The following is a 12,153-nucleotide window of genomic DNA, read 5'->3' as shown; positions in this document are numbered from 1 at the left end:
GCCATTGATTGCTCATGGGTAGGACGAGCTAAGATAATAAAAATGACAATTCTACCCAAATTAATTTACCTATTTAGCGCCATACCTATCAAGCTACCAAAAAACTTCTTTACTGAATTAGAAAAAACTATAACAAATTTTATTTGGAATAACAAAAGATCAAGAATATCAAGGGAAATAATGAAAAAAAATGTGAAGGAAGGGGGCCTAGCAGTACCAGATATTACTAAACTATACTATAAAGCAGCAGTCATCAAAACAATATGGTACTGGCTAAGAGATAGAGAGGAGGATCAATGGAATAGACTTGGGGTTAATGACATCAGCAAGACAGTGTATGATAAACCCAAAGAGCCCAACTTTTGGGACATGAATCCACTATTTGACAAAAACTGCTGGCAAATTTGGAAAACAATATGGGAGAGATTAGGTCTAGATCAACATCTCACACCCTACCCGAAGATAAATTCAGAATGGGTGAATGACTTGAATATAAAGAGGGAAACTATAAACATGTTAAGTGAACACAGAATAGTTTACTTGTCAGATCTGTGGGAAAGGAAAGACTTTAAAACCAAGCAAGAGTTAGAGAAAATTACAAAATGTAAATTAAATGGTTTTGATTATATTAAACTAAAAAGTTTTTGTGCAAGCAAAAACAATGTAGTCAAAATTAGAAGGGAAACAACAAATTGGGAAAAAATCTTTATAACGAAAAACTCTGACAGGGGTCTAATTACTCAAATATACAAGGAGTTAAAGCAATTGTATAAAAAATCAAGCCATTCCCCAATTGATAAATGGGCAAGAGACATGAATAGGCAATTTTCAGGTAAAGAAATCAAAAGAATCAATAAGCACATGAGAAAGTGTTCCAAATCTAATTAGAGAAATGCAAATCAAAACAACTCTGAGGTATCACCTCACACCTAGCAGATTGGCTAAAATGAAAGAAGGGGAGAATAATGAATGTTGGAGGGGATGTGGCAAAATCGGGACATTAATACATTGCTGGTGGAGCTGTGAACTGATCCAGCCATTTCTGGCTGGCAATTTGGAACTATGCTCAAAGGGCTATAAAAGAATGCCTGCCCTTTGATCCAGCCATACCATTGCTGGGTTTGTACCCCAAAGAGATCATAGATAAACAGACTTGTACGAAAATATTTATAGCTGCGCTTTTTGTGGTGGCAACAAATTGGAAAAGGAGGGTATGTCCTTCAATTGGGGAATGGCTGAACAAACTGTGGTATATGCGGGTGATGGAATACTATTATGCTAAAAGGAATAATAAACTGGAGGAGTTCCAGGCGAACTGGAGAGACCTCCGGGGAACTGATGCAGAGCGAAAGGAGCAGAGCCAGAAGAACATTGTACACAGAGACTGATATACTGTGGTAAAATTGAATGTAATGGACCTCTGTACCAGCAGCAATACGATGACCCAGGACAATTCTGAGGGATTTATGGTAAAGAATGCTACCCACATTCAGAGGAAGGACTGCAAGAGAGGAAACATATAAGAAAAACAACTGCTTGAACGCTTGGGTCAGGGTGGACATGATTGAGGGTGTGGACTCGAAACTACCACACCAATGCAACTACCAACAATTTGGAAATTGGTCTTGATCAAGGACACATGACAAAACTAGTGGAAATGTGCATCGGCCATGGGTGGGGGGAGTGCGGGGGGCAAAGGGGAAAGGAGGAGCATGAATCATGTAACCATGTTAAAAATGAATATTAAGAAATGTTTGAAAAAAAAAAATAGGACCTAGGACCAACCTGGGAATAGGGGGTATGTGAAGGATGCTGAGACAGGAAAAGAGACAGAAGAGGAAGAGTTGGATAGGTAGGAGAACCAGAGGAGAACAAGCCCCAAGAGGAACAAAGACTTGGCACAGAAGTAGCATGGATTTCCTCGGTCAAAAGGAGCAGAGAAGTCTAAAAGGGTGTAGACTGAGAAAAGGACCTTCAGATGTGCCAATTAAGAGACTGATGGTACTTGATGAAGGTGGTTTCAATGAAGTGATGTGTTCAGAAGGCAAAAGTGATGAGGTCTTATTGCAAAGGGGTGGTGAACAGCTGGGAGGTAAGAAGTGAAGGTAATGAGAATAGATGTTCCTAGGTGTTTGGTTGAGGAGGAGAGACATAAGACAACTGTTTGTTGTCTTATTAGGGCCACCTAATTATCAGAAACGGAGGGGAAGGAACAGAGACCAAGGTGCTTATGACAATGGGCTTTTAGACAAAAAAAAAAAAAAAAAAGGGAACTCATGGCCACAAACCACTATCCATGTTGTGTCTTCAAACCTCTTGTCTATTTCAGATAAAAAAGGTTCATCTGATGTCCACTTGCGCAACCTTGCCTTCATGTGTTGGAAGTTCCAGGGAGCAACAAGAGGCTGCAGCCAAATACATGCTGACCAGTGTTCTATAGCAACACTCAGACTAGGTCAGTTTGGAAGAACCAGAGGCTCTGAGGTCCCTAACACTGAATCCAGAGATACCAGAGAAGATGTGCCCTCATTGTTAAAAATGGAAGGTTTCACCCCTTTCTTTCTCCTGTTTAACATTATTATATTTCCTTTCCTTTTATTCTCCCTTCTATTTCTACTCTTAAAACCCTCAGAAACTGGAAAGATCTATGCAAACTGATGCAGTGAAATAAGCAGAACCAGGAGAACTTTCTACACAGTAACTGAAATATTATGACTTTGCTATTACCAGCAAAACAATAATCCAGGGAAATTCTGAGGAACTTATGAGAAAGAATGCTATCCACATCTAGAGAAAGAACTGTGGGAGTAGAAATGTAGAAGAAAAATATTATTTATAACTTGTTTATTTGGGGTTTTGGTCTTATAAGATTACTCTCTTACAAAAATGAATAATATGGAAATAGATTTTGAGTGATAATACATGTATAACGCAGTAGAATTGCTTGTCAACTCTGGCAGGGGGGGAGGAAGACAATATGAATCATATAACCTTGGAAAATTTATGAGTAAATTTGTTACTGGAATATAATGAAGAAATTAAAAAAAAAAACCCTCAGAACAAAATCACTGCACTCTCACTGCTTTTCTTATTTAATTCTTTTAATATTCTTTAATGAATGAATTATATTAATCAATTCCTTAATAATCTGAACAGATTAAGATTCTGAAGGGGGTACACTTGTTTCTTCTTCTTCTATTAAAGTGATAGCCCTTTCATATTCTGCTGCCTCGTGCCACTCCCTGGAACCAAAAACTCACAGGAACCTTCTGTTTATTTTATTTTATTTTATAAAACCCTTACCTTCCACCTTAGAATCAATACTGTGTATTGGTTCTAAGGCAGAAGAGTGCTAAGAGCTAGGCAATGGGGGTTAAGTAACTTGCCCAAGGTCACACAAGTAGGAAGTGTGTGAGGTCACATTTGAACCCATGACCAAGTCTCTGGGCCTGGCTCTCAATCCACTGTCACTCAGCTGCCCCACAAGCTGCCTGTTTTTGTGGCTACTAGATGAAGAGAGCTGCAGACTACATGTCTGTGGCAAACCCTGCGTGGCTAGGAGGCTACTTTGCATTGGCTTTACTGCAGAGAGGATCTGAATGACTTTTTGGACAGAAATTGTAATTTCTTATTGGATTTCCTGATCATTATTCATTCAGATGCAAACTTCAGGGGTTGCAGGAATAGGGATGCAGATCTGGGGAGTCAGCCTCCTATGCAAGCCGTCATCTGGGCTCCTCAAACTTTTTAAGACCAAAGTGCCCCTCCTTAACCATTATTTTCCTATGTGTATGGTATCTCTACATTGAAATGTAAGGGAGTTGAATGAATAAATGAAAAAGCATTTATCAGGTGCTTAGCATGTGCCAAGTTTTGTGCTAAATGTTGGGGAAATAAACAGAAAAATTAAGCATCCCTGTTTTCAAGTTCAAACTTTAAACTGGAAGAGTCAACATTTAAAGTTCAGCTGCTGAACTGAAAGCAAAGTTCAAGGGTCTTTAAGCTGCATTTTTGTATAATAAGCTTGTTTTCTTTGAAGAAAAAGAAAAAAGAAAAAGAAGAATTGATTCGAAGACAGAAGAGTGGCAAGGGCTAGGCAACTGAGGTTAAGTAACTTGCCCAATGACACACAGGTATGAAGAGTGCCTGAAAGCAGTTCTGAATCCAAGTTCTCCTGACTCCAGTCCTGGTGATCTATCCACTGACCCACCTAGCTGCCCCAGCATAGGTTTTCTTCTGGTCTATAAACTAGTTTTTAAAGGTTTGTTTTTTTTAACTTAAATAACTATATTTCAATATAACTAGTTTCCTTTGTAACCCCATATATTTCAGTTTATACATTTAAAAACATTATTTGGAGAAGGGATCCATGGCTTTATCATGTTATCAAAGTGGTCTACATTATAAAAAATAAAATAAAATAAAGAATCCCTACATTCATAGGTTAGATCAGTGATGGGCAAACTATAGCCTGTGGGCCAGATGTTCTATCAGGCTGAAGAACATTATTCCTAATCTGACGAATACAATGAGTAGGATACAATACAATGAAACTTCAAGAGTTGCCTTAGAAACAGACTGACAGATGAACATTTCCTTTCCTTTGGCCCCCTCTTTAAAAAAATTTGCCCATCATGGGTTAGATGATGACAACCCAGATCTAAGTAGTGTATACTTGGGTATGTGATAAGACCTGGAGATCTGCTATCACACCAGAAGGTAGCCAGTGACTCTCTTTGTATTTGTATTTTTTTGTGCTTGGCCCACTACTTAAAAAAAATATCTTTCCATTCATTTGTACACTGATATGAAGTCACAACTTTTATTACTTCCTTTCTTGGATATTATAAATTAGAAGACGCCAGGGGTCCAAGTACTACAATAATGATTTGCTAACTGACATAAAGCACTGAGAAAATTAGAAAGCAATCTGGCACAAATTGGGTTTAGATCATCACAAACCATAAATTTTTAGATAAGAAGTTCAGATCATAAACACATTAGAAATATAGAAAGAAATATCTTTCACAAATACAAATAGAGGAAGGGTTTGGGGCAAATTAAGGGATACAAAGGATCACACAAGGTAAAATGAACAATTTTGATTACATAAAATTTTAGTTTTGGCACAAACAAAATCAATGCAGTTAAAATCAGAAAGTAAAGGGAAAAAATATTTACAACAAGTTTCAAATAATTTCTCTGATTAAAGAGATGAAAGAAAATTGAATTATAGAAGACGAACCACTATGGTCAAAGGATATGAAGTGAAATCTCAAAGGAAAAAAATCTAAGCTATCAATAGTCTTATGAAATGATTTTTCAACTCAATATTAAGGAAATGTTAAGTCAAAACAACTCTAAGGTACTATACCTCACACCTATCAGATGAATACTAATGGTATATTACTGGTGGAACCATTAAATGGGCCAATCATGCCGGAAAGCAATTTGGAACTATATCAAACAAGCCACCAAAATGTGTATACCCTATGATCCAGCAATACTATTGACAGATTTATAAGAAACTAAAGGGAGAAGACCCATATTTATAATAATATTTATAGCAACTATTTTTGTATAGGAAAGAAATGGAAATGTGGATTGCCATCAATGTGGGGAACGGCTGAATAAATCTTGGTATAGTATGTAATGCAATATTATGATGTCCTAAGAAAATGAGTAAAGGAAGAAAAAGCTGAAGAACAATTTGGAATTCATACAATAACCTCATTGTAAAGAAAAACAATTTCAGGCAGAGCCAATATAATTTAAATGGCAATTGTACTTAAACTAATCAACTTAGTCAATGCCATCCCAATTAAATTATCAAAAATTGATTTTGAGATAGAAAAAATAATAACTATTTGGTAAAGATTGCTGGGACAACTGAAAACTAGTTTGGCAGAAACTAGGTATAGACCAATGTCTTATACTATTCACCAAGATAAAATCAAAACAGATTCATGATCTAGACCAGTGGTTCCCAAACATTTTTGGCCTACTGCCCCCTTTCCAGAAAAAATATTATTTAGCGTCCCCTGTCACATACTATCGCCACCCCCAAATGCACCTGTGGCCATCACCACCCCCCTGGATTGGTGCAGCACCCAACATGGGGCGGTGGCGCCCACTTTGGGAATCACTGATCTAGACAAAGAACAGGGAACACAATACCAATCAAATTTATAGAAAGAAGAGGAATTTATGAGTAAACAAGTGATGGAGAGCATCATGAAAATTAAAATGGATAATTTTGAGTACATTAAATTGAAAAGTTTTTGTACAAATAAAACAAATGCTGCCAAGATTAGAAGGAAAGCAGAAAATTGGGTGGTTTTTAAAAAATAAAACAGCCTCTCAGATAAAGGACTCATCTAAAATATACAGAGAACTGCCAAATTTACAGTGATAAGACTTACCCCCTAATTGATAAATGGGCAAAAGATCTGAATAGACAATTTTCAGATGAAGAAATCAGACATATATATGAAAAAATGCTCCAATTCATGACTGATTAGAAATGCAAAACAAAACAACTTTTGAGATATCACCCATGGCTGAAATGACAAAATGGCAAATTGAGAAGTGTTGGTTAAAGAGGATATGGAAAAATGTGGACACTAATACACTGCTGGAAGAGGTGTGAACCGATCCAACTATTTTGGAGAGCAATTTGAAATTACATCCAGGAAGTTATGAAACCATTTATGTTTTTGGAGCCAGCAGTTCTCAAGGAGCAAGAAAAAAAGAAAAGAGCCTATATGTTCCAAAATATTTATAGAAATTCTCTTTGTGGTGGCAAAGAATTGGAAATTGAGGGAATTGATAAGCATCAGTTGAGAAATGGTTAAACAAATCATGGTATCTGACCGTGATAGGATATTACCATACCATAAGAAATGATAAACAGAATGATTAAAAAAAATCTTGGCAAGAACCACACAAGATAACGATCAACGAAATGAGTAGAATCAGAACAATCTCCAGAGCCATGGAATTAATGCTGGAAGAATAAACTATGAATGCTACCTCCAGGAAATTAACAGAAAAGTCAAACATTTAAGATTTAGTTTACATGTATGTTGTGGTGTCCTGGATTATATCTTCTGTGATGCAGAAAGAGTGGGGAAGGAGCTGGGACACTTGTGGATGGAATTTATTATGTAGATATGAAAAAAAGTAAATCTAAACACAAAAGACATTTGTGATATCAGTTGTGTATACAATCTTTTTCTTTGTATGTGGAAATGCTTGTTTTGTTTTATAAAATTTGGATTAAAAAAAGAAGAGAAAATCAATTTCTAAAGATTTAATCAATGCTAAGACCAGCCACAACTTGAGTGCATTCAATGAAAAGGCAAGTGATTCACCTCCTGGACAGACAGATGATAGATTCAGTGTGGGAGACATTTTGGATCTGGTCAATGAACCAATGGGTCCTCCCCGCCTTCCCCCAAGCCTATTTGCTTCAAGGGTTTTGTTTCTCTTTTTTAATAGAGAATTGTTAGTTTGTTGAACTGTGGGGAGGGGAAACATAAGAATAAAGCTGCCCACCCAAAAAATTTAAAATTTAAAAAGAGATTCACTAAGCATTTAAAAGAAGACCAAAGGAAAAAGATAATAAATTAGAGATAAAATGAACTTATGTACCTTAAAAAAGCAAGATGTAGCTAATAGGGATTCATAGACTCAAATACAGTAACCTTTTTTCAGTTCCTTTGGGTAAATTAACAAACTAATTTTCTTCCTCTTTGGTGTTACATGTAGAAAAAAGCAAAAACACTCTTTTAAAGTGTTAGGGATGGGGGCAGCTGGGTAGCTCAGTGGATTGAGTCAGGCCTAGAGTCGGGAGATCCTAGGTTCAAATCCGGCCTCAGCCACTTCCCAGCTGTGTGACCCTGGGCAAGTCACTTGACCCCCATTGCCCACCCTTACTACTCTTCCACCTATGAGACAATACACAGAAGTTAAGGGTTTAAACAAACAAAAAAAAAATGCTAGGGATATTTCCACTGATATTCTTCTTCCTAAGTTATATCTATTGCTTTTTGTGGTATCACACTGTTCAGTCTATGAATGATTCCATCTCGCCTTCTAATTTTTATTATGATGCTCAAAGTTTGCACAAAGTAGACACTTAATATTTGCTGAACTGAATTAAAAGCTATATGATTAGAGATGGAAGAATTCAGAACAAATCTTCTTTAAAAAACTGGTTTTATTATGCTCAAAGGGCTTTAAAAGACTGTCTGCCCTTTGATCCGGCAATACCACTGCTGGGTTTATACCCCAAAGAGATAATAAAGAAAAAAACTCACAAAAAAATATTTATAGCAGCGCTCTTGTGGTGGCAAAATATTGGAAAATGAGGGGATGCCCTTCAATTGGGGAATGGTTGAACACATTGTGGTATCTGTTGGTGATGGAATATTCCTGTGCTAAAAGAAATAATGAACTGGAGGAATTCCAAGTGAACTGGAAGGACCTCCAGGAATTGATGCAGAGAGAAAGGAGCAGAACCAGAAGAACCTTATACACAGAGACAGATACATAGTGGCATAATCAAATGTAATGGACTTCTCTACTAGCTGCAATGCAAATAATCCAGGACAAGAACGCTATCCACATTCAAAGAAAGAACTGTTGGAGCAGAAACGCAGAAGAAAAATATATGATTGATCACATGAGTTGATGGAGATAGGATTGGGGATGTAGACTCTAAACCAGTGGTTCCCAAACTTTTTTGGCCTACTGCCTCCTTTCCAGAAAAAATATTACTTAGCACCCCCTGTCACATACTATCACCACCCCCTTAAAGTTATTCACTACCCCCAAATGCACCTGTGGCCATCACCGCCTCCCTGGATAGTTGCAGCACCCACCAGGGGGCAGTGGCACCTACTTTGGGAATCACTGCTCTAAACAATCACCCTAGTGCAAATATTAATAATATGGAAATAGGTCTTGATCAATGATATGTATAAAACCCAGTGGAATTGCTCACTGGCTATGGAAGGGGGGTGGGAGGAGGGAAAGGAAAGAACATGATTCATGTAACCATGGAAAAATATTCTAAATCAATTAATTAAATACAATTTTCCAAAACAAAACAAAACCAACAAAAAACAAAAGGCAAAACCAACAAAAAAAAACACTGGTTCTAGAGGGCAGCTGTGTGGCTCAGTGTATTTGAAAGCCAGGCCCAGGGATGGGAGGTCCTGGGTTAAAATCCGGCCTCAGACACTTCTTAGCTGTATGTCTGATTTCCCTGGGCAAATCACTTAATCCTGTTGCATAGGCCATAGCTCTTCTGCCTCAAAACCAATTCACAGTACTGATTCTAAGACAGGAGGTAAGGGCTTAAGGAAACAAAATTGGCTTTAACTCTTGAGATAAGCATTTTCTGATTCCCTTAATTATAATTCTCTCCTTTCTCAACTTAATAATAGTGTTTACATATTGTTACCTCAGGGCAGAATGTAATTTCCTTGAGATCTTTCATTTTGTCAGTCTCAGTCTAGCACAGTATCTCATATTTAGCAAGTACTTAAATACTTACTGGGTTGGTGATTTACAAGAAGGTGCTATGAAAAGTGCAAAGTGCTATCCATGCAAAAGGTGCCACTATTGATATATGCATGAATATTGGAGAAGACAATATATAATCAAGCACTAAATTGTGTGGCATATAGCCGGGATCACACACATGCATACATACATTTATTTGTTTGTTTTAAGTAAACCCTTACCTTCCCTCTTGGAGTCAATATTGTGTAATGGTTCCAAGGCAGAAGAGTGGTAAGGGTAGGCAATGGGGGTTAAGTGACTTGCCCAGGGTCACACAGCTGGGAGGTGTCTGAGGCCAGATTTGAATCTAGGACCTCCATCTCTAGGCCTGGCTCTCCATCCACTGAGCCACCCGGCTGCCCCCTGGCTTTTACATTTTAAAACACAATAAAACTTTAAAAAAAAACAAACTTTTTCCAACTTTTAGTTGGAAGCTGTATAAAAACAGATAGTGGGTGCTGTAGTTTATACTGACTCTGGCATAGACACTACATACATAATTGTTCAGCAACATGAGCTGTAATCATAATGGAAGGCTTCATGCAAGAGATAATGAGAGGGGAATGGAATAAGCATAGTACCGAGCACTTCACTGATATTTTCCCATTTGATTTTGATTTAATGTAGGTGTAAGGTTTAGAAAGGCTGAGAAGAGTATTTTTCAAGCAGAGTGGGAACAGGCAGCATGAGGAATATTTTCTATTCCAGTTTCCCTAGAAAACCAAGCTCCTTGAAGGCAAAACTGCTTCATATTTTGTCTTCTTATCCCTACTAATATGCCTGGCACATGGTTGGTGCTTGTAGGACTGAAGTGAAATGCAAAGGAAAGATACTAAAGAGTTTCATGTGGAAAAGGACAGGAAAAGGATATTGAGTAGGTAAGTTCAAGGGAATGGAATTTTTAATAGTTTATAGTTCTTGAACACTGTCCATTTCAATTTTTGGAAGAGTTTAGGCTTTATTATCTTGGGGAAGAGCTGATAAACTGAAGTCAGGAAATCCTACTCAGATACTTCCTAGTTGGGTGACCCTGGATAAGCCATTTCACCCTGTTTGCCTCAGTTTTCTCATTTGTAAAATGAGCTGGAAAAGGAAATGTCAAACCACTCCAGTATTTTTGCCAAGAAAATCCCAATTGGGGTCACAAAGAAGCGGACAGACAGAACAACAAAAATAGGCTTTGTCTGCCAGGGCTGGGAACAGGGCACCACTGTCAGCTTAGTGATAGTTAAAGGAATGAATAGAGACACAGAAACAACCAAAACTGAAATCAAAGAGAGCAAAGATGTGTGCAACAATTAATTTTTTTTATAAGTATATCTGTAAACATTTGAATTTAAGACTAAGTTGGATACCTGCAGCAACTGAATCATCCCCATTTTTCATTTATAAATTGAAGGTCTATTATAGCAGTGGTGAATATGTAAGAACAAGGTGTTAACTTCCCCTGACCCTGCTTGGTAAATAGACACCCAAACTTCAGATAAAAACAACATAGATCAACACTAGCTGTGGTAAAAGAAAAAAAAAAAATAAGCGACTGTCCTTAAATAAATACTAATCGTTTTCCAAAGGAAGAACTCTCTTTACTCACCATCATCATCATCCAAATCCTCCTCCGTAGTTTTTTTCTTGCACTTTTCTGGGTAACTTTTTTGAATTTTATCCCACAGTTCCATGTTGATTAGAGTATTTTCCCGGGCATGTTGCCTGGCCCACGAAGACACTCTCCGACGACAAAAAGGACAGCACAGATTAGCCTTTTCCACAGTCAATTGGAAACAGGCATTACAAAGTGTGTGGCTACAAGGCAGAGTTACGGGTTCTATAAGGATATCTGTGCATATCTGGCACAAGCAATCCGATAAAGGAAGCATAACATTGGGAGTTGAAGCCATTTTAATGAGGGAACGTTAATTCAGCATCAACACCTAAAAGAAAAAGAAACTATTTAAATACATTGAATCAGAGAAAGCAACTTTACTTCACTTTCCTATTGGAAGAAAAACAATGTGTTTTGTTATCGTTTTTTTTCTTTTTTTCTTTTTCCAAAGGAAGGAATGGAAGAGAAAATAAATTTTTTTAAAATTTATTTTTAATTTAACATTTTTTTTGAATTCCAAATTTTCTGATCTCCCTAAAACCCCTCCTCTACTCACTGAGAATGCAAACAAATATTTATTTGAAAACTTTTTAAAAATCTGAGATAATACGTTGACTAATGGGGATCCTACTGTTCTTGAACCACATACAGTAGGGATGCCCATAGGCACGCACCAGCCCTACCCCACAAATGATTCTGGTTCTTGTTCCCTTTTTTAAAAAACGCTTACCTTCGGTCTTAGAATCAATAGTGTATTGGTTCTAGGTCAGAAGAGCAATAATGGCTAGGCAATGGGGGTTAAGGGACTTGTCCAGGGTCACAAAGCTAATAAGTGTCTGAGGCAAGATTCGATCCTAAGACCTCATCTCTGGGCCTAGCTCTCTCTACACCTAGCTACCCTTTCTTGTTCCCTTTTTTAAAAAAACATTTCTGTGGAAACACGTATTGCACAAAAGCCCTGGTATAATCTATACCTGACA

At 37.4% G+C, this 12,153-nt stretch overlaps 1 protein-coding gene across 1 annotated transcript in view; it reads right to left on the bottom strand.

The window, feature by feature from the left end:
* The window catches only part of RNF168 (ring finger protein 168), a 36,355-nt gene that overhangs the window by 23,597 nt on the left and 605 nt on the right, over nucleotides 1–12,153 (bottom strand). The window contains exon 2 of the mRNA XM_044666718.1: nucleotides 11,165–11,501. Within this exon, the coding sequence (XP_044522653.1) occupies nucleotides 11,165–11,468 (304 nt within the window). The 5' untranslated portion in view covers nucleotides 11,469–11,501. The remainder of the gene's footprint in view (nucleotides 1–11,164; nucleotides 11,502–12,153) is intronic.

This window comes from Gracilinanus agilis, chromosome 3 (assembly GCF_016433145.1).
Source record: "Gracilinanus agilis isolate LMUSP501 chromosome 3, AgileGrace, whole genome shotgun sequence".
Lineage (NCBI taxonomy): Eukaryota > Metazoa > Chordata > Mammalia > Didelphimorphia > Didelphidae > Gracilinanus > Gracilinanus agilis.
This window is presented reverse-complemented; position numbering and strand designations above follow the sequence as displayed.